Raw genomic sequence first — 27884 nt, forward strand, 5'->3', positions numbered from 1 at the left:
CCCCATGATGTTTCTCAGATGAAACTCAAAAAATATCTTCCTCCGAACACGGCAATTGAGTCCGGCCAAAAAGTTCTGTTTCATTGGTTTGATTAGATTTTGTGATATATATTCTCCTAGTCCTTTTCTGCATCATCCATGTTGTCTGTGACAAATTTCAAAGAGGCCTGGACATGTACTGGCTTTAGCAGCCTGATATGCCTGGCACTGCAGCATTTGAGTCCCTCTGGGTGTAGTCTGTTACTGATGGTAGCCTTTTTACTTTGGTCCTGGCTCTCCATAGGTCATTCATCCACAAGTCTGACTACCTGAAGCTATGGACAGGTGTCTTAATTGCAGATAATTGGTTCAGACAGGTGCCAAGAAAACAGGTAATGAACAGAGACAGAAGAGTTTCCTAAAGAAGTTACAGGTCAGTGTGTGCCAGATATCTTGCTTTTTTGTTGATGACCAAATACTTACTTTCTTCCTTAATTTACAAATAAAAAAATCCTGAATGTTTTTTTCTCTCATTTCGTCTCTCATAGTTAAAGTGTACCTATGATTAGAATTAGAGACCTCTAATCTTTTTAAGTAGGAGAATATGATCACTGGCTACAAACATTTTGCCCCCCTGTAGGAAAACCTTACTTCTCCAAACACTAATAAATCAATTCTAAATATTGTTTATAAAATTAAAGGTTCCAAAATAAATCAGAGAAACAAAATTGCTGATTGTTTATTGTTTAAAGGTTCATTTATAGCATTTTGTCATGATGAAAAGTTGTTTTTAGCGAGGCAGAATTCTAAGTTGGCAGTATGTAAAGCTTTTTTACATTATAGCTTTAATGCAGCGTTTGCAGCCAGCTTGCACGTTGTCTCAGCTGGAGAGTCAGTGAAGGTCAGAAAAAATTGGCTTTGACAAGATGGAAACGAAGTGAAAATTTTATGGGTGATGATCACATAAAGTGATAATGATAGACTTTCTGGACAGTTGGTGGACTTTTTATCCCTTGTTACTTAGCTTGAAAATGTTTTTTGAAGTATAAAAAGTACCACCGAATTGATCTTTCCCATCTGTATACGCTTATTAAACAGTTGATGATCTAGACGTTGCTTAAAGGTATTGTTGAGGTTTTTTCGCGAATTTTTGAAAAGACCTGCCCTCTCCACTAAAAAAAAGTCAGCGTGCGAGAGCATGCACAAGCCCATTTCTCCTTGTGCACGCTCTGTTTACAACTTGCTGTTCTCATACAGTAGCTCATACAAGCTTACTGTGTTCGAACACTTGCCCTAACCCCTGAAACCCTCAATCACAATATAGAGAAGGGACTATATAGTGGACTTCATAGCAAACTCAGTTAACTTATCATTCAGACAGATGTTCACTGCATTTCTCTCCCGTTGGTCATGTAACTCCTCCTCCACCGAGTGGTGCCTGCACTATCTTTGTTATTAAACACTGCTGTCAGGTACCGACAGCCTATTGCATCAGTGGCCCGCTGTGACAGCAAATCCCATAATGCTTTGCGAGGACAGCTCTCAGCGCAAAGCACTCCGGGATATATCTGCCTCTTCTGAGGCCTTTCTTTTCTTCTCATTTACTTCGTGGAAACATTTTCTCCTACGACCCTCGGCCATTTTCAAAGAACCGCGGTGAGAAAGGTGAACTTCAATGACTGTCTGAAACCGTAGCTCACACAGATATATACAAAGATAGCTAACTGGGGACGAGCACATAGGACAGCTTTATGTAAACATATAACCAGAATGAGTGACAATTAGGAGGACCACTTAATTAGATGATCCACCCGGAAATAAAAGATCATCCTCTATACCTTTAGGTTACAATTATCTTGAATAATTATGCCTCTAATGTTATATTCTTGATGCTTTTGGTAGCATTTTATATTTAAGGCAAATAAATCAGTTTTTTAATACAGTCTGTTGGAGCATGGTTAAAAAGCAATTTCTGACTCTCTTTTTCTATTTTTCATCTAAAAAATTTTTATTGTAACATTTGTGAGATTCAAGTTATTTCTCTTACCATTATAGATTTTTCTATCATTTATTGAAGGGTATCAACAATTCTGTCCATGTGTGTTCACTCCTATGAGGTACAGTATAAATAGCTCTGCCTATTCAGACGCCTACAGTATATTGTCATTTTGAGCACCAGTGGGCTGGCATGCTTCAGAATGCCTTTAAATATGTCCTGGTCATTAGTAATGATAACGTGTCCTGGGTATGGGAGCACATATATGGGCTGGGCTAAAATCAGAGTTGAAAGAAACTAGATGTGGAAAAGATTTCAGAATTTATATTAGCAGGATACAGGCTGACCTTGTCACTTGAACCCAAGTCAATATGGTTTATTTCATAAACCTGTTGTGCATTTTTTTTCTTAAAAGGTTTTTTTCATTAGCAATGGTGTTCCTCTGCTCACCCTAATTCTGGAGGATATCAGTGCCCAGAAGCGCCACCAGGGGATGGCACGGGGTGGCCACGGCCACCATGTGCAATGCCCCACTGGCCACCCCACTTGCCAGTGTAAATTGTAGTAGCATCCATTTAGCATTTCATCCCATTATGCACAGCCAGCACCAAGATATGAGTTTGTTTTTACTTAAGTCTTTATGATTTCTAGAGGAAGATTTACCACAATAATAGATTCAAACCCTGAAATCATGGCTTATAGTTTCAGTGTGCCACCCCATATTTTTAGTTGCCCCATCTGGCTACCTCTATGAAACATTTCTGAAGGCACCACTGTCTGTGGCTGCCCACTAGAACCCTGTCAGGACATACATTATTATACTTTTAAACTATTTTTTATTGCTGGGAAGCTGCATTTTGGGTTTTCATAATCATCAAAATGAATCGATTAAATTCTCAAAATATCTTTACTCTGCATGTGATCAATATAAGTTTCATTTTTCCGTAACGGAAATAAATGCACCTTTCTCATGATATTCTAATATTCTGGGATGCGTTACACAGTCATCCTAAAATCTCTTGAACGATATGCAGAGGCTGCATTTTTTTTAATCGAGGAGAGTGTTTTTCCTTAGGTGACTGCAGTTGAAAAAAAACTCTCAATTTTGCAAATGAGGATTTTCATGTCGGCAGGCTGATAACCAAGCAGTGAACTAGTCAGGTGCTGAGAGCAGAAGTGGCAGGAGTCAGTGATCATCCATCACTCCTCTCTGAGTTGATTGGTCACGCTTACAGAAGGGGAAAGATTTTCTGTCACTTTCTTCAGAGCAGGGATGTCTCTGTAGAGCAAACAGGGGGAGTTGCAGACAGAGACGGAAAGCAGCAGAGGTGAAAGCAGAGACTGATAGTCCGCTGCACCCATCATCAGAATACTTAGAAGCTTTTTTTTATGTTGCATCAGCACTTCTGATTGCATATGTTTTACACTTCTCAGCTGATAACAGCTACTCCATTAAAAGCTGTCTCTTAACCAGAAACAAACTCTTTATGCTTAAGTCACAACACTCTAATTTCTCCATTGTTATTTCTAGCAACGGTGCCCAGACTCCCCGCCTTCCTCATCCTGAGCTTAGTGGAAAGTCTGTTCAGTTTCCTCTACGATGAATGCTGCCTTTTGAATAATTTAGTGCAGCTACAGCAAGCTTAGAGCGGTTAAGGACATTGGGATGTTCTGAGCGAAACCTTCGGTGCTCTGTCATTCAGCTACCTCCGGTCTGTTCACAGCTCTGGGGAAGAAAACATTGAAACTGTTTTATACCTTTGTGTGTTTGTATGTGTTTCCTCCCCTCATTTGTGGATTTCTTACACAGAGGCAGAGCACACAACAGAGGTATTTTTTTAGAGTAAACTGGGGCAATTCATCTTTCAGCTTCAGTGATTTGATGATTAAGAGATTCATGCGAACAAACGCAGAACATCTAAATGATGGGAGGGTGCTGTGCGGACACAGTCGGCGTCCTCCAGCTGTCAGAGAAAACCTGAGGAGGCATGAAAAACGTTAAAAATAACTTGTCTTTTCAAAATGAACTTTTAGCGTTTCTAGAGCTTTGTGTATATTTCAGAAAAAATGTTTCAACCCATCATTTTTCTGATTTTACTGCAGCAACTGTATTGTTTTTATTTGATAGACAAGTAAAAAATTGCGCAGAATTGTGTGAAAAGTCATATTTTTTCCTTCAAAATTGGCTTGCATTTAGATTAATCAATTTCCCTATAAAAAATAACTATCCAACAGCATGATACTGTCTCTGCCATGTTACAAGGTGGGATTGTGCAGCGTAATGAGCAGTTAGTCCTCCACCTCATGGAAGTAAACAAAAAAAGTTTAATTGTTGTCTTATTTAACATGAATGTCTGGGAACAATGGCAACAGGACTTATGTTTTTTTTGTTTTTTTTTCTAAAACAGATTTGTACATTTCAGATGCAACCCGAGCATCTTGGCTGCTTCTCTGAATAATGCTTCCCTTGCAGCCCTGTCAGTTTAGGTGGACAGCTATGTCTTTGCAAATGCAAATGTATTACTTCAGATAAAAACAAAGAAATGCAAACAGTTAATATTTAGACTTGGAGATTTGAAAACAGTATTTGCTGGTAGATCCTTTATTAGTTTTCTATAGAGATAAATGTAAAACCTGTTTAAATGCAATCTTTTGACAATTAAAGAGCTATTTGCAGCCAAATTTACACAATATGAAATACCTACATTTGGGTGAATTGCCGTAGATTTTTGCTCAGCTGGATATAGTGGAGGATGTTCTTTTTCCAGGTGGATCATCTAAATACAGTAAGTGGTCCTCCTAATTGTCAATCATTCTGGTGATATGTCTATGTAAGGCCGTACCACGGGCTCGTCCCAATTCTCACTTACAGGTGGTGAGTCTGACGTGGAAAAAATTGCAAATCTTCTTTTGGAAATTAAGCTTGTATGAGCCATGCAAACAGCAACTTTTAAACAGGGCATGCACGAGGATAAATGGGCTCATGCACATGTTTAATAGGGTGAGTGGGAAGGGTGGGTCTTTTCAATAAATACGTGAAAAATTCTCCACTATACCTTTACTGAAATATTTGTTATAAAGAATTTCAATTTAAAAAAAAAAAAGTTTTGGAGAATTTCTTTTATATTGAATTAAAATTTTTAAAACTTTACTTTACATGTAATTAATCTTGCATACAGGTTAAATGTTGTTGAGAGGAAGGAATAAAACAATTCTAACAAATACCATAATGAGAAAAAAAAGGATAATACCAATGCTTCACCTGAAGATAGAGGAAAATGAGGATGATACTACCAATAGTAATAATGTTAATGACCTTTATAAAAAAAAAAAATGAAGATAAAGAAAATTGTCTTGTTGTGGCTGACAACAGCAATGTTTTCCTGATGTTGTTCAACTGTAAGCAGATGCTGAATAACATTTAACATTATCATGGCGACCAAAACATGACTCTACAGGACCAAAAGTTGAAGTTGGTTAAATCACGTGCAGTCAATGGATCACCTCATCTTTCATGTCTTTTTTTTGGCATTTATAGAAGAATCCAGCCAGTTTCACCTGTCTATGACCTGCTCCCTCCCTCTTCATAATCCCACAACAATGCAGGAAATCATATTAATGCACCAGGCAGGTGGAGGTACAATGCAATCTATGACAGGAGAGGCCAAAGGGGCTTATTTATCATTTACATACTAATGGTGTTGGTGAAGATGATGAGGAGGAGGAGGCTGACAAAGGGGGTTACACTCTGCTGCTTGTTACAAAGCCTTTTTCTGTTGGTAGTAGTGTGCAGAAACCCTGCAGTGAGGGAAACCATCTGCTGGTCCTCATCTGGTGTGGCTGGAGTCCATTTACACCCTGCTCACTCGGCCACATCGACTCTATGCTGCTTCTCCTCCTACTGCTTTTCTCTGGCACACAGATATTACCAAATCTCTTTTCATATTTAAATGTCTCTGCTCATCTTCTGTGCTGTTTGATTTAAGCATGTGGTTTTGACCAATCTAAAGGTGTCATTTATTTTTAGTTTACTAGAAGGTTTGTAGATGTTCTGCACTTGAACTGAAATGTCTTTATTTATACGTGAGAGAAGGATTCAAGGCCAGAACATGAGCAACCTTTATTTCTTTTCAACACTCTCACTGTGCAGTGTAGGTGTAATGTCTCCTATTTAGATGCAATTCAAGGCTTGGCGTGGGTGCACTGCAATGGAGCTGCCCACAGAAAAAGAAAGAAAGGGCTAAAGAACAGCCTCTAAGAGGCATGGCTGCAGCAAACCGGTAATAACACCAATCACCTGTGAAGTAACCAATTATTGTGCGTGGCTGGGAGGAACGCTAAACCCAGTGGCATTTACTAACTCTGACACAGGAAAATACAAACAGGCAGTGGAAAGTCTAAAAGTTTTACTGCTATTTTATGGGCTTTATTTAAAGGTTTATGACCCTTTGAAGACCAGTTCTTCCTTCAGGATCTCAGTTTACATAAATTAATCCACTAGGTTCATCCTGAGGCAGGTTAATGGCTAGAATATTTCACTGTAATAGTAACCCCTGAAACCAATGTATTTTTAATGGTTCATGAGCTTTCAAATTGTATTTTTCTCAGACATATTTGCTCAAAGCAATCTGAATTTACCTCTGTATTCAATTTGATTTACTTTTATATCATAGCAAATCACTTGAAAAGAATCAAAACAGAAAACAATGCCTGTTTTAGAGGCAGCGTTATAAAATATAATTATATGAAAGCCACATCTGCACAGAGGCAGGGAGCCACAGTGATCAAAATCAGTGCCTGAGCAAACCAAGTGCAGAGGCATTACGGGGATTTATAGCTCAGTTTATATTTATATACAAACATGCAGGTAGATAGATAAGACAGCCTGTGCGTTTCTCTATTCACTTGGAAATGATGATACGATAACAGTTGAATATTGAAGCATTCGAGTCACATAAATGACCAAAAAATGGAATACCTTTTAAAATGTGAGAAAGCCAATAACAATTGGATTTCTGGGGAAGGAATGGTACCACCAATTCTTGTTGGCAAAAATCTAACTACCGTAAATCTTATCTAAAAGCATCTCTCTGGACTAATACTATCTCCAAACTGAAAAAAGGTTAAAATAGGAAAAAAATACTTGACTAAGATTTTACTATAATCATTTAGATTTTAATCAGAGGACTAACACCAACACTTATCTAATCATCAAAATTAAGACTGGTTAAGTGTTACATTTCATTTCGATATCTCTGGAAATTATGTGTTTGATGAAAAAGGTTACAATGTGCGGAATTCAGTAAATCAGCTCCTCTTGTCCCAGTTTTATTGATAATAACGGAATTCACCTTTTATTTTTTAATGAAATTTCTGAGCTCATAAGCTTCCAACAGTGAAATGCAATGTTTATTCAAGTTACTCCATGGTTTCTCAATGAACGCCTGCAAGGTATGCTTTGCAAAACTGATTTATCCTAAACAGCCAGGCTGACTTTTGTCAAGCTGAGTCAGAACAGGGTGTCCAAGTCTGACTTCTCTGACCGAGTTTTATGAAATACCCATCTTGAGATCATGACTATAGGATTTCTGTTTGTCTTTAGATCTTTGTCTCTTATCTGTGTATGATATTGTGTAAAAACATGAAGTGTGTCTTTGACATCAGCCTCAGTTTTAGTGACTTGATTCGTTCAAAATAAATCTTGCTCGGTGCTGTGAGCTCATTCAAACAAGAAAGAACGATTTTAATCACGTTTTACTCAAGCCTTTCAAAGCAAAAATATCTACCTCCTACTGATAGCTGTAATGTCCCACTCGTCCTGCTTTTACAGTCATTGGGGAAAAGATTCAAGGCATCAATTTTAACTCCACTTGCTTTCATGTGTGGCTTCTTCACTATCCTGGCCCTTTGATGTGATTAAGATGGATTCAGACTTTCACTCAGGAAACCAGAAGGTGCTTTTTTATCAAGGGAGGATAGAAAGACGGAAAACCTTTCTTTGGTTTTAAAGGTAAACAAATGAATCCATTTATCACTGTCAGTGAAAGGGTTTTTTTGTATACTATGTTCAACTTTTTAAACTATTTAGCAAATTTTAAATAAACTCTTGTCCAGTGCTTTCTCAGATACACAATGATGGATGAATGCAGGCCAGTTAACAGCAAGAAAGATCACATTAAGCTACACCACTGTGAGTCATTCTGACATCAGAAAAAATACCACTCTCAGCTTTCCAACAGAAGAGCTGGGAGAATGAATCACCAAGCAGCCTTTAGCAACAAAAAGGGAATATTTTCAAATGGAGACACTGAAGCTCAAAGCAGCTGTCTGCTGTTCGCTGGCAGAAAGTTACGCTCTGTGTCTAAAATAAGAAAAAATGTATTTCAAAGATGCGGGCCAGACGGTGACTGAAAAGCAATGAATATTTTACAGGTGAGGGGAGCCAAGCTGCACTTTAGGTGACACTATGGCGTGTTTAGAGCTTATCAGAAAGCCATCGCCCACCAAGCATGGCCCAAAGCAGACCTTGTGTCTGATTGCTTATCAGCAGAGCACTCTTAGGTCGCCCCCACTGTCCCTCCCTGTTACCTGCATGCTGCTTGCTTTGGTCCAATGTTAACTACAGCTGCAACATGAAGGGTCAGTTTGGTAAAAAAATAAAAATAAAAAAAGGAGCATAGCTGCTAAAGTTAAGCTCAAAACTTCCTGGTAGAGAGAAGAAGTTTGCTTTAAGTTATGGGTTTATGCTATGGGAAGCTTTAAATATGGGTTTGGATCTCTGTGGGTGCTCTATTTGAGTTTGTCATTAACCTTCAAATCTAACACTTTCCGAACTCGTCTCTCAACAGAAAGAAGCTTAAAAAAGGTATAGTCAACTTTGACTCACGGTCACTCATTATATTCATATACTGAGCATATGTTTTATTAAAAATGAAAAGCCAAAGTCTTTTAAATCTCATATTAAAGCCCTGCAGTCTCATTGAAAATCTGTTCTGCAAAGCAGGATCTACTAATGGGCTACTAACTATGTGAACTTTCTCACCTTTTACAACAATTTATACGCTTACATTTATATGCATACATAAAAGGGAAAGGAGAGCAATCTTTAAGAGAGGCAAGGTAAACCATCTCTGAGTATTTGGAGTTTTATATCACCCTGAAATAAGTATTTCCAAAATAATAAATGATGTCTCAATCCTCAAGGCTTTTGGGAAGGTAGAGAGAGCTCCAGTAAATAAATACAGGGTAATCCATTAAAGAAAGCCAGTTAGAAGCTCTGAAAAAAATTGATAATCAGAAAGTCAACTTCCAGATGATTCTCAAATATGCATTTAGAGCTACAACAGAAGGGATTACATCCAAGTTTATGCCATGGCCTGGGTAAATACTGGGTTCTGATTGGCTGTTGGGTGTCAGTTAATTTGGCAACTCATCAAAAGGAGATATGTCTTAAAAAAATTAAAATCGACACAGCAACTTTTTGTAAAACATATTATTTTAGAAGTAAAAAAGAAAAACTAATAGATTAATTGATTTAATACACATTTATTTTATAAGTAACTGTGGTATAAGCAGGATAACGCTTTTTAAGGTGCTCATTATTATAAATGAATGGACTTACCTTTGTGTTGGACAGCTAACACCAATATGTTGTCCATTCATTTCTCATAATGGACATCTCATTGGGTATTATCCCTTATTCATCAGCTACAACAGACCAGTCAGAGTTCACACTGATTCATTTGAAGATCTTTGGTGAAATTAGAAAATTAAAGAACCATATTATATACCTGGTCTCTAGATAGTATGTATGTATAGACTTGCAGCCTTAGTTATGGAAAAAATATCATCTGTGTGAAAAAATTGTGAAGAATTTGTCAACTGTAAAATTTCCCTCCACAGTTATATATGTATTGGTCTATCACAAAAAATCCTAATATATTACTGAGTGGTTGCATGATGAAAATCTTCCTGTTATTTATTCCAACAAAGTGTAAATCTGCTGCTCACAAGGCTTTCACCCTTTGTTGAAACCATGTCTGAGGAATTAAATAGTTTTACAAACTCATTAACCTGGTCTGACATTTCTCTTCCTAACGATTAAGCCTCAGCTTTAACAAGGCAATGAATTTCTGCCTCCTTAGCGAAGAAAATGTTCCCTTTTTGTTTTCTTTGAGCTTGGTAAATTAGCCTCTTTTCTGTTGTAAATTAGCTCAGATTTTAAATCATTTAAAAATCTTACTTAAAATATTAAAATTATATTTCAGATTGTATTTTTTTTTAATCAGGTCTTTTTATTCTAACTGAAATTTTCATACATACAAAGCAAACTTTGCTCCATTTTAATCACTTTTAAACCGAGAGTCAACTGAAAAATGTCTGTAAAATATAATTTAAGAATTTTTAACCTAGCAGCAACTTTTGCAATGAGAAAATTGAGCCCTTCCAAGGTGCTACTATTTCATTTCTTTTATTTTCTAACTTCTCCTGAGTAATTGGGTTCTTCCTGTGTTTTCCCCTGGAGACAAACAGAAATTGCATGAAATGAAGAGCAACATCTTTGCAAACACCTTGAAATGAAGGAAAGTGGAACTGACAAGACATCCCTATAGCGTGTGTGGCCATCATGCCAGCAAAGCACTACTTGAACAGGGGTGTTTTTTTGATATGCCGTGTATCTTCCATCCTGTGGGTGTCTGCGTGCTCAAGGTACCTGCCAATGGAACGACTTTGCTGGGAGGGATTAGCAGTATAGGAACGTCTTCAAGTGTATCTGAAGCTTTGGAGAAAAAAAAAATATTCAACTTCACTCAGATTTGAGTAGAGTAGGCCGACATCCAAAGCCTTTGCTGAGACTTTGCACGTTCTTGCATCATCGTACTTTTAATTGAGCTTCCTCTTCCCGCCCCATTTACCCCCTCTATCTTCAATCCAACGTTGGGAAAATATGGACTGAAAACATCAATGTTTTTCTCAGCAAATACACTTTTTAATGAGCCTTTTGATATAAAATTCACATCAGCTGTCAGAAACAACCCAGTAATCAGCAAACACAAAGAAATCGCTACAAATAAGTCCAGCACTTATGTCTAATGAAAGAAAAAGTATTGAACTTGCTTTCTAAAATAAAATAAAAGTGCACTGATCTGAAACTGAACCCTGGTTTTATGGATTCAAAGCCTAATATTTCATTCAGATGAACTAAACAGCTGCATAAATGACAAGATGTAACTAATGCATAAGTGAAGATCTTAAGTTTTAGGATTTTAAACGCTCTGTTCTACAAAGTCTTTAGATATTAAAAGCTTTGGCAAATTAAATTTAATTATGTTAATAGATTTCCAACTGCATTAATGGCAATAACAACAGCTTTAAACCACTGGAGTTTTCTCAGCTGGGTGTTTAGCATCATGTCTCCTTGAAAAATATTTGTGTTTAATCCTTAATTCTAATCAAGAATGTCTCAGAAAATTCTTCATTCAACCTTTTTTTTTTTAAAGCAATGTAGTCTGCCAATAAGAAAACTTTGCAAAACATTATATTCATGCAACATACAGTTCCTAATCGTTTTGGTTTTGTGCGGGATTTAAAGTCACAGTCCTCCTTCCAATAAACTGTGCACAATGACATCCAAAGAGTTCAGTCTTAGTTTCATCTAACAAAAGATTCTAATATATTCCTCTCCTACCTTATTGACATGTCCAAATGCTTTGCAGCAAAAGTTTGGATGAGCATCAACAAGCCTTTTTCCTACACCAGCTGACTCTTAAGCAGTGGATTAGAATAGAGGCTATTGTGGTTAAGGGCATCACTCTAATTTTCATAGACAAACCGTACCTGCTAATTCCAGGCTTTTCTAAAGTACTTGGCTCTTAAAATACTGCAAGATGCATCATGGCTGGTTAGATTTATTCTCATCACCATAATAGTGGTACTAAAAGACCCTGATGTTTTTGTTACCTATGCCATTTCTCCACTGTGAGACACCTCTTGTGATATACATTGAGCTTTGTATAGATCTTTAATTAGGACTAAACATCTAAATATTTAGAGATTTTTTTAACACTGCTAAAAAATGAAAGCTAAGTAGGTACATTTTCTTAAAATAGTAGCATTTTTTTTTCTTGAATCAAGCAGTTAAGTGAGACACTTTGCCAAATAAATAAGACAATTTACATTTAAATAAGAAAAAGCTATTGCATTGTCTTATTTCAAGTCTAATTATTGTCCTATTTATATTAAACAATCTTGTTTGGAGAAGTAGATACTAATTCCATTGGCAGATTGTCTTAACCTATTCAGTTTAAGTTAAATACACGTATTTTAAGGAAACTATTTATTTTTAGATTAGTGAAGTTGTCTTGTTTTTTTTTCCCTTTTGTATTTATTAACTTTTTGTTTTGGTTTTATTGTCAATTACTGTGAACAATTATATATATGATATTCCCCTTTCCATTTTTCTGTTTGCTTCCAAGACTCCCTTATATGGTTTAAGTCCTCAAACACATTTTAACATACGGTACAACTGAATAAATACAACAGTGCCATTAGTTTTAAATGGAAAATAAAGAAGTAATTCCTATATTTCAATAATAAATTTAACTGGATTAAAATGTTTTTTCTTTTATTTGTCACATTTTTCTCATCACACAACTGATTAAGTCAAAATTAACTGACATATGCCCCTTTGGAGAGGTTTACTAAGCAACTTCTACAGCTTTGCAACAAAAGCAAATCACATTATCCGCAAAATGAGAAACATGGAGCAGTGGCAAAGTTTGCATGGAGTGGATTGCATACTAAAGGTACTCTAAGAGGGAGTAATATTGATGACTCTGCAGAGGGGGTAAGGAACTCAGGATATTTAAAGTACCGGTAATGCAATTCTCAACTGCCTCAGATTTGCTCTGCGTTTATGATTCAACAAGATAGAAAATAGGCAAAATGGCGCCCATATAGAGAGTTTCAAGGTCAAAAATGATGACCTAATGGCAAAAGGGCCCTTCTTACACTTGTTGGCAGCCAAAACATTAGTGGAAGCATTTAATTAGCTAAAATGAAAAAGCAGAACCTTTCAGACGATTGTCTTTTTGTATTTGGTGTAAAACTAACTTTATTTCAGAGATAGTGCCATGCTGACAGTTAAACATGGTGTTGGTTGTGTGATGGTTTGGGGCTGCTTTGCTGCTTCATCACCTACACCAATTACCACAACTTCCTCTAACAGACAGTTCAAAAGGAATTGAATGTGATCTTACCCTAACTGCAGTTGGTGTTTTAGGGAAGGCAAAGATCAAAGTCTGCCCTTAAACTTGATTTTTTCTTGCAAGTTTTACTCTACCTTCACCCCAAAAGATAAAAAAGGATAAGTACCAACCCAACATGACCCTGACAGACAAGCGATAGAAGATAGATGGATGTCCTTGCGAGACCTTAACCAGGCTGCTCTAAAACCTATTGTGAGGTTTTCACAAATGCTTCATATTTCTGCCAAGTGTTACAAGACCCGTTAATGGGTTTAGGTGCCAATTCATTTGTCACATAAGGCAAACGATCAGTTTTAAAAATACCTTTTCTAGTTTCTCATGTTATCATTACTCAAATTATTATTAAAATGGTAAGAAAAATAGAAGTAATCTATTAGAAGGCAACCAATTTCCCAGCTGCAGTTCACTCCTCTTCATCCTTATTTTGCAGGAGAGCGGATGCACATTTATATAAAGTCATTAGCATTTCATCCATGCATTTGTTTTCTCTCTTCTCCACCAAAAATAATCAATAGACACAATGCAAGTTGAACAGAGAAGCATGAAGAAATCGATCTTAGCTTGCAGTCGAGATGAGAAACGTACTCACATGCTGTCATGAAAATCAGCTCCTACTTAAAAGTGTGAAGGAGACGGTGGACTTGGAAGACCCAGAGGACATGGCAGGGCTCCACCTGCACTGCTGATCAGTGAAGGGGAAGCCTGGCTGTCGCAGCTGGAGAGACACCCCTCTGATCAATATTTCCCTCTAACATAAAGCTGACGCACAGGTCATATTTTAACCGTCTAGGCTTAGCTCTTGTAAGTGAAATATGTCTTTGTGCAGTTAGATTAAAGGTTTCAATAAAGAGAACGAGAAAAATCAAGAACATTCCTCAAGAGGAAATGGCTGCAGCTCAACTCGTTTTGAACTGATCCCTCTTTCATTTGCAGTTCCTCTGATGCTCTGTTAAGCATTAGTCATCTGTGTGTGTCATGTTGATGACATTCTCATCAAAAAAAGCGGTGATGCACCACACAAAAGAGAGGGGGGAAAAAAAACTCTGTTTCATAAGATTTATTTATATGAAAATAATATAACAATGATAAGAACTTAACATACATTTTAAACTGTATTAAGGATTCTGCTCCACATAATGTCACCCTGAATTAGGATTCATCTGCTCTTTTTACATAGAATCACAAAATTTGTTAAACTACATATATATATATATATATATATATATATTATATATATTTGTTAGAACAAATGCAGTCATGCATGATGACTTCTGCTTTCTGTGCTTAAAGAATTTTAGCAACACTTGTGTGAAATTTTGGTAATTTTTGCTGATAGCATTTCAAAAAGCGTAACATAAAACAAAAAGAAAAATAACTGAAGTGATGAAAAAAGTAAAATAGAGAAAAAAAATTATCCAGCCGCCTTTTTTTGACCTAATAAAAGGGCTGGCCTGTTTCTTGTTATAGCGATCACATCACAACACCTATTAAACATCCCACGTCATACTGTAATATCCCTCTAAAGGTGCAATACGTGATTATTTCTGTCCAATAGTATGAACTAAGTGACAAACTATTCTATTTCTTTTTATCAGCTTACTCTTCAATCATCATAAAATTTGCATTAATAGCCCCAGATGCAAATATATATATATATTATGTAGTTGTTATAATCTAGACATGTAAGAATATTGTTGCCAGAATTATGTCAGAGTAATTTCAATATCTGGCTCCTTAGAAAGATGAATATAGACCTTAATTTTCAAGTTCCAAGTTTTTGAACAGGGTTCTTTGGAGTTGTTATAAACAGTCAGTTACCTGCTTGTTGGATAACAGAATTTCTGATACCACTAAGTTTAGCAGATAAGGAGTCTAGGCATCATCTAGAATATTGACTCTCAGAGTATGACACCCTAGAGTTTAAATACAGTGGTTTCTTGTTATTGGTAAGTACATAAATGGTTGGGAATAATAAAGCCTGATCTTATTACCTTTATTTAAAAAAACAATTATTACTGCAAAGGCAATATAACCTTAAATATTTTAGTTATAATATTTGTACCTAGTATTATCTAATGTTTTTAGAACAATTTAGTTCAATTGAGAAATACTTTATTAATCCCATAGAGAAATTAAATAACCACACACATTAAAGAATTAATTGGACATAAGGAAATACATTAATCTGTTCAAAACTTTAATATAAATTTGCCCTTAATTCAATCAGATTTTCATGGACTTGCACTGCTATTATTTGCTTTGTAAGAAGCAAATTGCTTCCTTTAGTAAGCTGCATGTAAAAATGCAACCCTACAGTTAAGTGTTTGACACAAACTGCTAAAACACTTTCCACAGAACCCCACTTCTAAAAAAAAATGGAACTATCCCTCTAAACATGAATAGATCCACAGCTTAGTTTGGGTCAATTAAACAAAGGTGAGCAGAAGAACATTTTAATGCATGGTAAATAGTTCTAGAAGTGTTCCTCGGTGGCAGGTACAGCATAGGAATGTGCTTCTGTGTAATTCTTGATTGTCAAATACCAGCCTACCTCCTGCCTGTGATGGTGTCGGTAAAGTGCACACAAACTGTGGAGTCTGAAAGCTTCTTTTCTAACACGACAGAAGCCAGCGGCGTATCGGCAGCTAGGGAGGGGAATCTTTAACGGGTTAAAAGGCTGATGTGCTTGAGGCCCATGAGAGGTAGCTGGCCTTGCAGTCATTATGCTGAAGTGTCAGATAAGTAATATGTGTGTGGGTGGAGTCGCTGACCAGTGAATAAGAGATGGCGTCCTTATCTGCCACTTGGATGTTCAATTATTTTGAAGACTGACAATTGGAGGACAAAAAGAACGACCTCACTGCTCATCGTCACCAAAGATTTCCTACTTGTTCATATATAATGGAGCTCCCATAACTTACAAGGGAAAAAATACTATCATTTATTTCTTTCATGACTGTTTTGAAGTGTTTCTACTCTACCTTCGAATTTTAGCCATTTTATATCTACTATTCAGTTTCTTAAGATTTATGAGCTTAATCCTTGATTCCAATAGGTCTCAGAAATGAATTCCATGCGGGGGGATCGGACAGAAAGAGAGGCTCTGTGAAATTGTGGCTGTATAGTCCTCAGCCATCTGCAGGAGAGCAGATTCAGCCTGAAGGAACCTCTCACCACCCAGCAGAAGCACTAGATTGGAGTTTGCTCTCTGTGAGTCAAAGGGAAATAAAACCCTGGAGTGCTATTCTTTGTTAGGAGCCGCTGCTCTGTGGCTCTCCCCCACAAGAGGTTTTCTGCATGTCAGTTACACAGTTGTTTCTATCTTTTCGATGATTTCTATCATTGACTTGGAGGGGGAGAGAAGAGAACAGTCGTCCTGATCCCAGAGGCTACCAGGGCTCGAGTTTCCATCTGTGCTCAACCCATCCTCATCCTCACTTCCCTCTTCGCAGGACTCCAGGTAGTGGAGGCCCAGGGCGTTGATGCCCGAGTCCTCAGAGCTGGATGGGGAGGAGCAGTGGTCCATTTTAGGGCCTTTTAGCTTTTCAACAGTGGAAAGGTGTCTCTGTTCTCTGCATGCCTGTGGGACCGGTGGAGCAGGAGGCTGCTGCGGGCTAGCAGGTGGCTGGGGCGGACTAGGATTAGGGGGCATTGGAGGTGTAGCCGGAGGGGGCGGTTGAGGAGTGGAAGGCTGAGGCGGATCTGGTAAGGGAGGCAGGGGCCGCTGCACATAGCACATTTTCCCATTGATCCTTTTGACAATGTAGTCGTCCACAAACAGATCCGCAATCACACAGTACTTGGGCGACTCCAGGTGAGGTGGAGACTGGAAGCTGGGCGCTAGTTTCAGGAAGCGCTCAGCCAGAGAGACGGAGAGGTCAATAGTGTCGCTGCATTCTGATCCCACTGGCGGCACGGAGGTGCTGGGCAGCTGGCACACATTGGTCATTGGCTGGTAGACGTACTTACCTAAAAGAGAAATTAAAATAAAACATTACGACAAAATTGCTAATTGTATTTCATTACTTAGATTTTTCACAGTTTAACTGTAGTAACTTCAGTCTTAAAAATACTGAGCAACAGACCAGTTAAAAGGGTATGAAATTTATTGAAGAAAAATAACTTTTGGTGAGAAATAAATAAGGAATAAATAGGCATACCACCTATTATTTGTATGCTTCAACACAATTCAAATTATTCACATCATGAGAAAATTGTTACTCATGCAGGTTGGAGAAGATTTACCCGTTTAATGCGCAAATAATTAGTTTGGGGTGAATACTGAGGACTGAACACCATGGTTAGTTCATAAAAGCTGTCTGTGTTCTTAAGAAAGAAGACTTTAAAAGCTTATGAGTCTGGTAAGGGACTTAAAAACCACTCAGTGGTATTAGAAATCATTCCACTGTACAGTCAACATGTTAGAAATGAAACCTTTAAACCATTTTCCCACAGATCTGGCTATCCACAATAATTCATCCTGAAAACAGATTGCAAGAGTAAGGTAGCTCTTTCACCTTTATATAAAAGTGGCATTCACAAAAGAGCCACCACTGGTTCTCATGCATCGACTTTTCTTATGTAAACAAGAGAAATGTGTGGTTGACTGAAATAGTAAAGGGAGATATCAAGCCATCCAACCCCAGAAATGAGAACTCGGATCACTAAGACATGTATTTTATTTAATTGAATAGATGGAATTCATTCTTTACAAGAACAAAACCCAAACGATACAATTTAAAACAAATGAATGAAAAGAAATCCAATTAACACAAATGGTTAAAGCAATAATATTTGCCTATTAAAAACTAAAACATCAGCTGCATTTGTAAGAAATAACAAAAAGCACAAAATAATCTAACCCAGTGTCTTCTATTTTCTAAACTGTAATAATAATAATAATATTTTAACTTTATTGATCTAACATTGGAGAAATTTACCTCTGCATTTAACCCATCCCCTTAGGGAGCAGTGGGCTGCCATTGTGCAGCACCCTGGGAGCATTGTGGGGTTAAGGGTTAAGGATGTGGGGATCGAACCGGGTACTAGCGCACAATTGCACTGCTCTAAACCACTAGGCCAGGCATCACCAAAGTCGGTCTTCGAGGGCCGCTATCCGGCAAGTTTTAGAGGTTTCCCTGCTCCAGCACAGCTGATTTACATTGATAGTTGATTAACAGGCTTTTGCTGAACTGCAATCATCAGAATCAGCTTTTCTAAAGCAGAGAAACCTCTAAAACGGGCAGGACAGAGGCTCTCGAGGACCGACTTTGGGGATGCCTGAACTAGGCCAACACTCCCCCCTATAAAAATCGTTGATACTTTTATTCAGCCTATACTGTGAAATAACTTTTTAGTGGAGTGTTTGTTAAGCAGTGACAGAAGCTCCTACCTGAGCAGAAGAAGGAACCTACAAGTTAAACAGATAAACCATAACTAACAAGCTAAAATGACCTGCTGTCAAAGCAAAACTTTTTTATTCCCCAACATTTGAGATTATTATAACAGCAGCAAATTAAATTCCTTCTCAATTGTTTTAAAGAAACTGATTCATGCTATACATTTTTACTATAAACTTTTTTGCACTTTGAAACCATCATTGCTACTAAAGGCTTAGTGAAATATTGGTGATCAGTGAAATAAGCATACAAATCTGTTATATTCCAAGAATAATGAAATTCTCTTTAAAGTACAAAGATCAAAGGTTTGTTTTTCAAAGTGATATAGAAAAAAAATCCCTTAAATAGACAAAAACAGTCAAGACACTTGGTTTAAGTATCAACATTCTTTAAAAAAATAAAAATAAAAAAAACAATCTACTGGTTAAGGTGAATACCCTTCCAGGTTTTGAGGTTATTTGGCATTATTTGCAATAGGTGATGTTTCACCTTTCAAGAAACATTATCAGTGACCTTTTCCTTTTTGTTTTGGTTTCTTCTTCACATAAGGTAATAAATAAGAAGTCATATATATGTATCCCTTGTTTTTAAGATAAACCATTTTTAGAGAATTTTCTGTAGTTAAACAATGGAGAATATGAATGGAAATTGAAATCCTTTCAAAAAGCTACCTTTCACCCACATCTATTAGAAAACCCACAGCACTACCTGCCAGAACCAAAACAACAGAGTCCGGGAGTAGAAAGAAGATTCATTCGGAAGCTAATGGGCCAGATATTTTCCACAGGAGCAGGTGAAAACCAGCACAGGGTTAACGGCAGAGAGCAAATATGAGCATCTCTGTGACTTCAAGGTTAGCACTGTCACATCACATCAAGAGGACCCTGAAGCAAGCAGAGCTTATATGGGCTTCCTCCGGGAGCTCCAGTTTTTCCCAGCATCAAAAACACGCTCAGTTAATTCGCCTGCCTTTGACAAAGTGCCCTTGACCATGACAGCTCCTCAGAGCTGGAGACTGTCACTGAATGCTCTACTGTAGCTGTTCACTTCCACAAATAACTCAAAAATGCTGTTGTTATCTTACTTAAGTAGAAATGTTTGCCTTCTATACCTAAGTGGAGTAATTATTTTTTTTTAGACAACTTTTTACTTCTTACATTTTGTTGCATTGAGCTCTACCTTCTACCCCTTATATGTTAAAATAGATGTGTTAATTTTGTTTCATTTAAACTGATTTTCGCTATGGAACTTTTGGTATTTAAAAAAAATAAAAACTATCAAAATAATTTCTTTCATCCTGGCAATTCATATCTTTGTGGTTGGTCTTGGTGCTGCACCAACTTGTATTTTGCCACATGTCAAGCAATTTGCTTTTCAAGATAATGAAAAGTGAAATTTGACACGGTTGCCATTGGTTATAAAACTAAGAAAATGAAGTATAAGGAAGTTATCATCCAGAATTGTAGAAAAATGTTCCTTTAAAAGGCTAGTGCAGTAACAGTATATGGTTTAAAGCATCTTTCCTTAAAAAAATTCCCTGCATTCTTTTACTTTTATGCTTTAAGTAGTGTTAAAAATTGTACATTTACACTTTTAGAGTAAAAAGCTTAAATTGATACTCTAACTTCTACAAAAGCATTTTTAAACATGATATTTACAGTCAATTAATGTGACAATTGTGTTAATTGTTATAACAATGGTTACAGCAGATGTTGTAATATTAGTGATTTATGAGCCTAATGATCCAAGTTTCTCCAGCAGTGCTTTGTATTCCATTATTATTCATTGATGGTGAGCTTTTGAATTGCTCACAAATGTGTGAAAATGTTTGTCATTTCTAGTGTGAGATTTTGGAAGAGGGTTGCCTGCAAGTGCTCCCCAGAGCTTATGCATTTCAAATGTCCTTCATTTGCAGCATAATCTTGAGAAACATAGTTTCTACCGAACTTGGGCACAACTTTGCAAATCAATATGAAAGCAAAAAAGTAAAAAACACAAAATTATGGCTTTTAGTCAAACTTAGTCAAGGATGCGGCTTTGAATCATCTTTCTAGGATAATCAATTTTCATATCACAAAACACTCCCTGCTGCTGAAGGTAAATATTATTTTCTTCCTACTGTATTGTACCAACACAGAGGCTAATTTAGAGCAAAGCGGCCACGCCATCAATTTGATGCCGGAAAATAAAATGCACGGCCGACCTCAGCCATGTGTTTACAGCTACTGTACTGTGAAAAAACCTCCAACAACAAACTGATTTTAAAACCAAGGATAACACAAATAAATATGACATGTCAAATTATATTTCATAATTAAAATGTTTCAAAACAGACAAGGAGCAATATTAAAAGGTAATCTCCTCCATTGCCAAATCATGTATAAAAAGGTCAGAGCCATAAGTTTTTCATCAAAAAGACCTTGAGTGGTGCAGAATATTCAGTATAGTAGAGTATTCATTTTACTGAAAAAAAACACATAACATAAAAATTCGTTTTCTGCATTTTGATGTGTCCAAACTATACATATTTTTCATTCTGGTTGCCAATACCAAGGAATGCCACTGTCAACAGGAAAGGATTCTGCACCTACAGGAATAATGTGTTGAACTTACATGAAACAAGGTTTTGCCAAATCGTAGTATCTCGTTGATAGCTCTAAGAAAGGGTTTCTTTTTGGTGATGCATTGCTCAGATTCAAGCAGACCAAAAAAGAAGTACGAAAATATTTTTAAGCACTGGTCACTTTCCCTCTGGACAGGTAAGGTGAACGCCTGCTAACGCTCACCTGATGGTAAACCATGTTTTTTCAAAAAGCATAGTTTAATTTACTCTCCCAGATCTGAACGCTGAGAACAAAGAGAACATATAAATAACCCTTCTAAGAACATGAAATGGGCCAATAGATCTAAAAGACATTACATTATTCTCTACTTTTAGGAAATTGAAGAATTAAAAAGTCATTGACATATATCAATTGGGAAATCCACAAATTGTAGTAAAACAAAGAACTGAAGCCCCCCCAACAACAGCATGAAATCGACATAGACTATGAAATACAATTAAGATGCCGTTTAAAAAAAAAAAGCCACACAATACCAAGTTTTAAAAGGTTATCCTTGCCTGGAATCAACAATAGTTTAATGGTCTGAAACATGAAACTTTGTCAACAAAAAGCAAAGCATTTTAAGCTTCAAATCACTAATTTGTATGTGTTTTTTTTTTTTTTTTTTACACCAGGCTTACTCACATCATCTTACAAATTAGCACATTAATTTCTAAGTTTCCATGTGAGCAAGTAAGCTCTAAAATGTTGATGATTGTTTACAGCTGATTGACTCTGTGCAGCGTGAATACTGAAGCATAGCTGTCTGTCTAACAGGCCCCCAAGAGAGCAAGAGAAACTACAGAAAATGACAAGCTTACACATCACTTCCCACTGCTTTCTTTCCTTTTCTTTTGTTTCCCTGGCACGAAGAGCCATAAAATCAGAACCTTTTCTTTCCAGGTTTACAATAAAAACACGAAGTAGGGAAGTGGCTCTCTTGTTTTACCAATTTACCAAACCGATTTACAAATCGGCGTCACTGTCACAGAACGATATTCATTGTTCCAACCGAATTGTTATTTAATGACGCAAGTCTCCATCAGCCACCAGTGTATGGGGGATTAAAAACACAGAAGCTTTACACTTTGCAAATGCTGTTAACAGAAAACACTGGAGCTGATGTCAATGCAGACAAAAGAGCGGAAGCAGCAGCCGAGGTCAGTTAAATGAGGCAAACTCAGTGGTCCATGTTCAGAATGAGATGAGCCCATTCAGCCAGACAAGAGAGCGCCTGCAAATGAGAGCTACAACCGTAAAAAAAAAGGAAAAAAAAGAGACATGTTGACATTTAGTTTTTAGAATATTACATCTAATTGCATCCATCCATCTGGAGTTTCAAATACCAAGAGCCCTAGTAAGGGAAGGACAGATGTCTGCTCGGACACACAGTGCGTGCACGTACACAGACAGATGGAGGCAATTTTACACAAACACTGGTTGATTTTGGCAGCTCTGCAGAAAGAAGTATGTAAATTTCCAGGGTGTATCAGTCTGAGCTTAATGCATTGCTGTTTCTGTTTCGCCCTGAGGAACATTATAGCAAAGCTACAGATAATCTTGCTCTGTGGCCTGGCTGAAACAAAGAGAGGAAACAAATGCTTTGACTTATTTATAACAAAGGCAGGAAGATGTATAATACAGAGACTAAACAAGGCGAGGTGGAAAACATGAATAAATACACAATAAGAGAATATATTTCCCTTTAATTTATATAAAAAATGAACAGTAGCTCTACATTAGATACTTGCAAAATTTAAGAACGAGGGTTAAGTTGGTAAATTAGGCAAACAATAACTACTCTGGTGGGTAAATCAGCTGCTTTTTAACCACCGATATTGGAGGTCTTCAAAAGGGGGTCCGTGACCCCTAGGGGGTCCACAGAGGTACTGCATGGGGGTCGCCAAAGTTTTGGCTGATTAGACTTTTTTTTTATATTCCCAACTGCAATTTTTTCCACTAATTGAAATGTCTTTAAATACATTTTAACATAAATTCAACACACTGTAGTAAACAGATAGATGGAGGCAGAAGATGTCTTTCAGTCATCAATGCACACATTCAGCGACACACAGGAGCTCTTTCAAGCTGGGCGCCGTTTCATTCACAACACCTGTCCCATCAACCAGGAATGACAATCAGAATTACTTTAATAATCCAAGGGCGAAATTACTTTCCTTAGATTACTCCATCTGTAATAGAGTGACTATAGGAGCAGTTTGATATAACACTATTTCATACAATATATATAATTAGGGGGTCCCCGCTCCATCTCGCCATCAGTTTGAGGGTCTTTGGCCTGGAAAACGTTGAAGACCCCTGACCTATATTATATCAACCTTAAATATATTCTTAGCCAAATGTTACTCAAATCACTATATGAGTTTAGAAGCTTCATAGCGAATTATATCTGAGCAGGTTTATCCATCAAAGCCAAATAACCACTTATGGCCTTAGAGGACTTGAAGTATAATACAAATTATTACTTAGCTCGCTGGATGTAAAGGTACGTCACAAAATTATGCTTTTTAAGTCACAAACTAAAAGCCAAAGGAAGCATACAATTTGTTAATAACATATCCAAGAGTCTGCTGTGATATTCCTGTTTTTGGTTATTGCAGCATCATAACATTTTTTTTTTTTTAACTCCTCACACTTCTTCACCATTTCCATCTCTTGTTTGATGTGTATATTGGGTTTAACTTTAATTGCATTGTCAAGGTTTTTGTGAGGTGAGCTGGCAGGGACACACAGATCTATAAACAGAAAGCCTGAGTTAAAATATCTGCATCAAATCCTCTGAAATGTCAAGCATGGTGCTCGTATGGTTTGGGACTCCTTGCTGCTTCTGTAATTGATGAAACCATTACTTTAGCTCTCTAGCAAAAAACCCTAAAGGAGAATATCCTGCCATCATTTTGCAACCCTTATCTCCTGCCTGCTTGGGTTATGCTGCAGGACCATGATCTGAAGCACACCTGTAGGTCCATAGTGGAATAATAAATAGGAAGGTTTTAAGAGTTGCTAAGTCATGGTTTAAACTAAACTCAGACCAAATACTGACTCTTCGTCCTTAAAAACTCAAAGTAACAACATCACAGTAGTTCTGTAAATGCAATGATCCCCAGAGCAGGAGAATGTAGATGCCAATAATCTGAAATATTTGACAGCAGTTGTACTTGCTATTTTTCTAAGGTTTAGGAGAAAACTACTTTTCCACATAAGACTTCAAAATATTTATGACTGACAAAATAACTAAAGCAGAATTAATGTTTCCGGAAAATTCTTTCTCATGGCCAGACATGAATCAAACTATATAATCGCTAATCTTTATCAATTTCCAACTTAAACCAAATTGCCTTTATTGTTATTGTGCAAAGGACAAGGAAATAAGTTCCAGAACACCCATCCAAAAGACACAGTAAAACAACATCCATGGGAGGACAGGTGCCTGAGGCTGCAGTCTTTGAAGGCACTGCCCTTGGGTTAGAAGGTAGTAATTTGCACACAAAGGGGGAAGATGGGGATGAAAAAATAAAATCAAATCTCCCACCGTGCCTTTGACAAGGCATGATGTAAGGCTGCCAGAAAAACATGAGCAAATGGAAGCCAGCGGAGGTGGTGAGTTTGAGGGCTCGTGTATCTGTAGCCATGGGAGACATTGTTGGTGCATGTTTGCGTTTGAGAAGTCCATTAGCCCTCCTATGGCTGGGAGAGGCCTAAAAATGCAACCAAATAGCATTGTTAACTAGCATTTACAGAACAAAAAAAAAAAAAAAAACTTGTAATCAGTTTAAAGTGTGTCATTTTTAGCGACATCTAATGGTCAGACTGTAGTGACATGAACCGCTCCCCCCACCATTTCTCCCTTTCCAACAATACGGAGGCCATCATGGAACAAAATGGTCATCGCCTTTTTTGTCATTAGATGAAGAGGTTTGTTTACCTAGATAATTTTGGTCTGTGCCTAACTTACCGCAAGTACTTTCAAGCATAATGGAAATCTCTACAGTTACTAGTTTTTTTTTTGCTCTGCGCTGCAGTAAAGCAAAGGTTTAAGCCTCAATGAATGCAAAACCCTTTACAATATAATTATAAATAGCAGTTTCTAAGGCAACATAAACATAAAGATTAAGACTTTCAGTTCATATCATGATATACTTATTATGTTACATTTTTCAGTAAAACCATGTAATTATTATACACCGTAGCTTTAATAAAAGACAGAAAAGAGAAAGAAAAATATTACTTTTTTTTTTTTAGCCTGTGCCTGCTAATCACCATGCTGATCTAGAACACTGGTCTCTTTGATTTGCTGATTCTGTCACTAAAAACCTTGAAGTATTCAGTATGTCAGAGCAGTTTGTCAATATTTTTTTTGTAAAAAAAAAAAAAAAAAACTCTGGCTTGGTCTAAAACTCCTAAGTCAATGAAAGGTTTGAGATTTCAGGATTTAAACCCTACATGTAAATGGTATAAAATCTAAAACTGATTTACCATAAGGGTTTCTTTATTCATTTTTAATGCAAATCTGTATTTGAAATGTAGTAACATGTATGGTTAAATATGAATGAGCAAATTACAAGATTCAAAGCTGATTTAAATAAAATTAGATTTTGTTTTTCTTTTTGCATATATAAACACTGAAACACCAGTTAAAAACATTTAGCTTTATACCGAATAATGTGGGCAGGCAGATAGGGGAAGGAATGAGAGATTCAGAGACAACAATTGGAAGTGGAGCAAAACGGTCTGTAGACCTCTTTTTTATGCCGCTTGTGAGATATATATATATATATATATATATGTTTTTTAACTATGCATGTTTGATTTATTAGGTAAAAAGTTCAATGCAAGCCAGATAAGATTATTTTCCCCCCCTTTTTATAAGAATAATGGCACTCCTTAGTGATCTATATATCAATTTCGGAACACAATCCATGTCATTCCACTAAAAATAGGACATTCATTTTGTGATCATACAGCATCTATTGACATTAGAATCAGGATACCCCTGACTTGTGTGCCAAAACTTTGGTTTATTTCTTGTACAAATAGCTGCGGTTATTATGTTTAACATGGGTAATTTCAGTGACACGCAAAAGCCTAAACAAAGCTAGACAGATGAAGAAATGTGAGCCAAGTTTAAATATCATGTTTCTGCACGTTTCTGACTGAGCTGAAGCATGAATCGAGCAAAAAACATATTCTATCTGCATAGATGCACAGATAAAGTACATCTCTCTCACAATCCTCCTAAGCAGACAAGACATTCTTTGCAGCTAGGTGGCATCTTCATTGCTTAAATTTATTATTCCCACCCTGACAAAGAGATTTTTTTTTATCAGAAAGGGAATGGTTTCAGTAGATCTTATGAGTTGGTTTTGGGTGTGAATCTGATTTTATTATTATTATTTTTTTTATAATAACAAATGAATTACATTCATATGCACAAGCCTGATTTCAACACATATTTTATGCCATGAATGGGTGCAGACATTTCTGTTATTAATCATTCGCATATCACTCCATTTGTGTGCACCACCACCAGCTGAAGACATGACAAAGAAAGCAACAGAGGAGAAAAGAATATGCGCACTTTTCCCCAGATATGATACAGAGACACATTTACCAGTGAAGTATGAGAGCAAGCTTGTTTTATTATTGATGTTTTCTGATATTATTAACTAAATCTACTGAATGGAAAAAGTGCCACAAGCAATCAGCTGTGCTATCTTTTAGCCATACCCTACAGAAATGACAATAGTCAAATTATAGAAAGGAGGAAAAATGTGAAGCTTATACATACATATATAGCATTTGGTGTCAAAAGAGATTGTGGAAACTTTTTTTTGTAGGACAAGTTTCAAACAAATCTGATTTAGGACAAGTTCACGTGGGAAATGGATTTGAATTTGATGTAAACAGAAATGACTGAAAGCTTCTTTTCAGCATGTCACCCACCAAAGTGCTTGATCGTTTTCTAACTTTAAAATTCCAGAGAATCATTAAAACCTCGTTTATTTTATAGAAAGAACACAGCATGGTGAGTTCGCTACAGCGTCTCATCATAGATGAAGCTGTGGTTGAACACAAGTCCCACTATAATTGCGGTTTACACATGGAAGCCTTAATAGCTTGGTTTTTAGAAACCCTGCATCCAACCAACCAGGATAAAATATATATACATATTGTTAAAGATAGGCTCTGTGTATGCACCCTGATGCTCTAACTCTCTGGTTCTTTTCCCTGAAAAGAGATCACCCAGGACAAACTCTTTAAATAGCACTTCATAACTAATATGTATTAAATAACCAGGAGACATGACAGCAGATTCTGATAGAAATTGTAATCTTACTCAGATCTGAGAAATTGCTTAGAATGTACAGAAGGCAGCTGCTCACCTCTGGGCTCACCTCTCAGGAAGTGGCCCCGATTAATAGTTAAAAAGGCATTTTATACATCTCCAGTTTGCCATATATTCTTATTTTACATCATACACGCTAGCAGATGATTAGACATCCATGGCTCCAGCCTTATCAAACTATTACACTTTGTTTCTTAGCTGAAATATGCTATGAATGAAACATAAGTATCATAACAACAAAAAAAATCTTGGTTTTGAAATGTTCTTGTGTGT

At 36.8% G+C, this 27884-nt stretch overlaps 1 protein-coding gene across 1 annotated transcript in view; it reads right to left on the bottom strand.

The window, feature by feature from the left end:
* Positions 1-14346: 14346 nt before the first annotated feature.
* Positions 14347-27884, bottom strand: part of LOC107087123 (chromosome unknown open reading frame, human C3orf70) — a 34757-nt gene continuing 21219 nt past the window's right edge. Inside the window, exon 2 of the mRNA XM_015378515.1 lies at positions 14347-17211. Coding sequence (XP_015234001.1) covers positions 16547-17211 — 665 coding nt within the window. The 3' untranslated portion in view covers positions 14347-16546. The remainder of the gene's footprint in view (positions 17212-27884) is intronic.

The sequence above is a fragment of the Cyprinodon variegatus genome, unplaced genomic scaffold (assembly GCF_000732505.1).
Source record: "Cyprinodon variegatus isolate N-32 unplaced genomic scaffold, C_variegatus-1.0 Scaffold174, whole genome shotgun sequence".
NCBI lineage: Eukaryota > Metazoa > Chordata > Actinopteri > Cyprinodontiformes > Cyprinodontidae > Cyprinodon > Cyprinodon variegatus.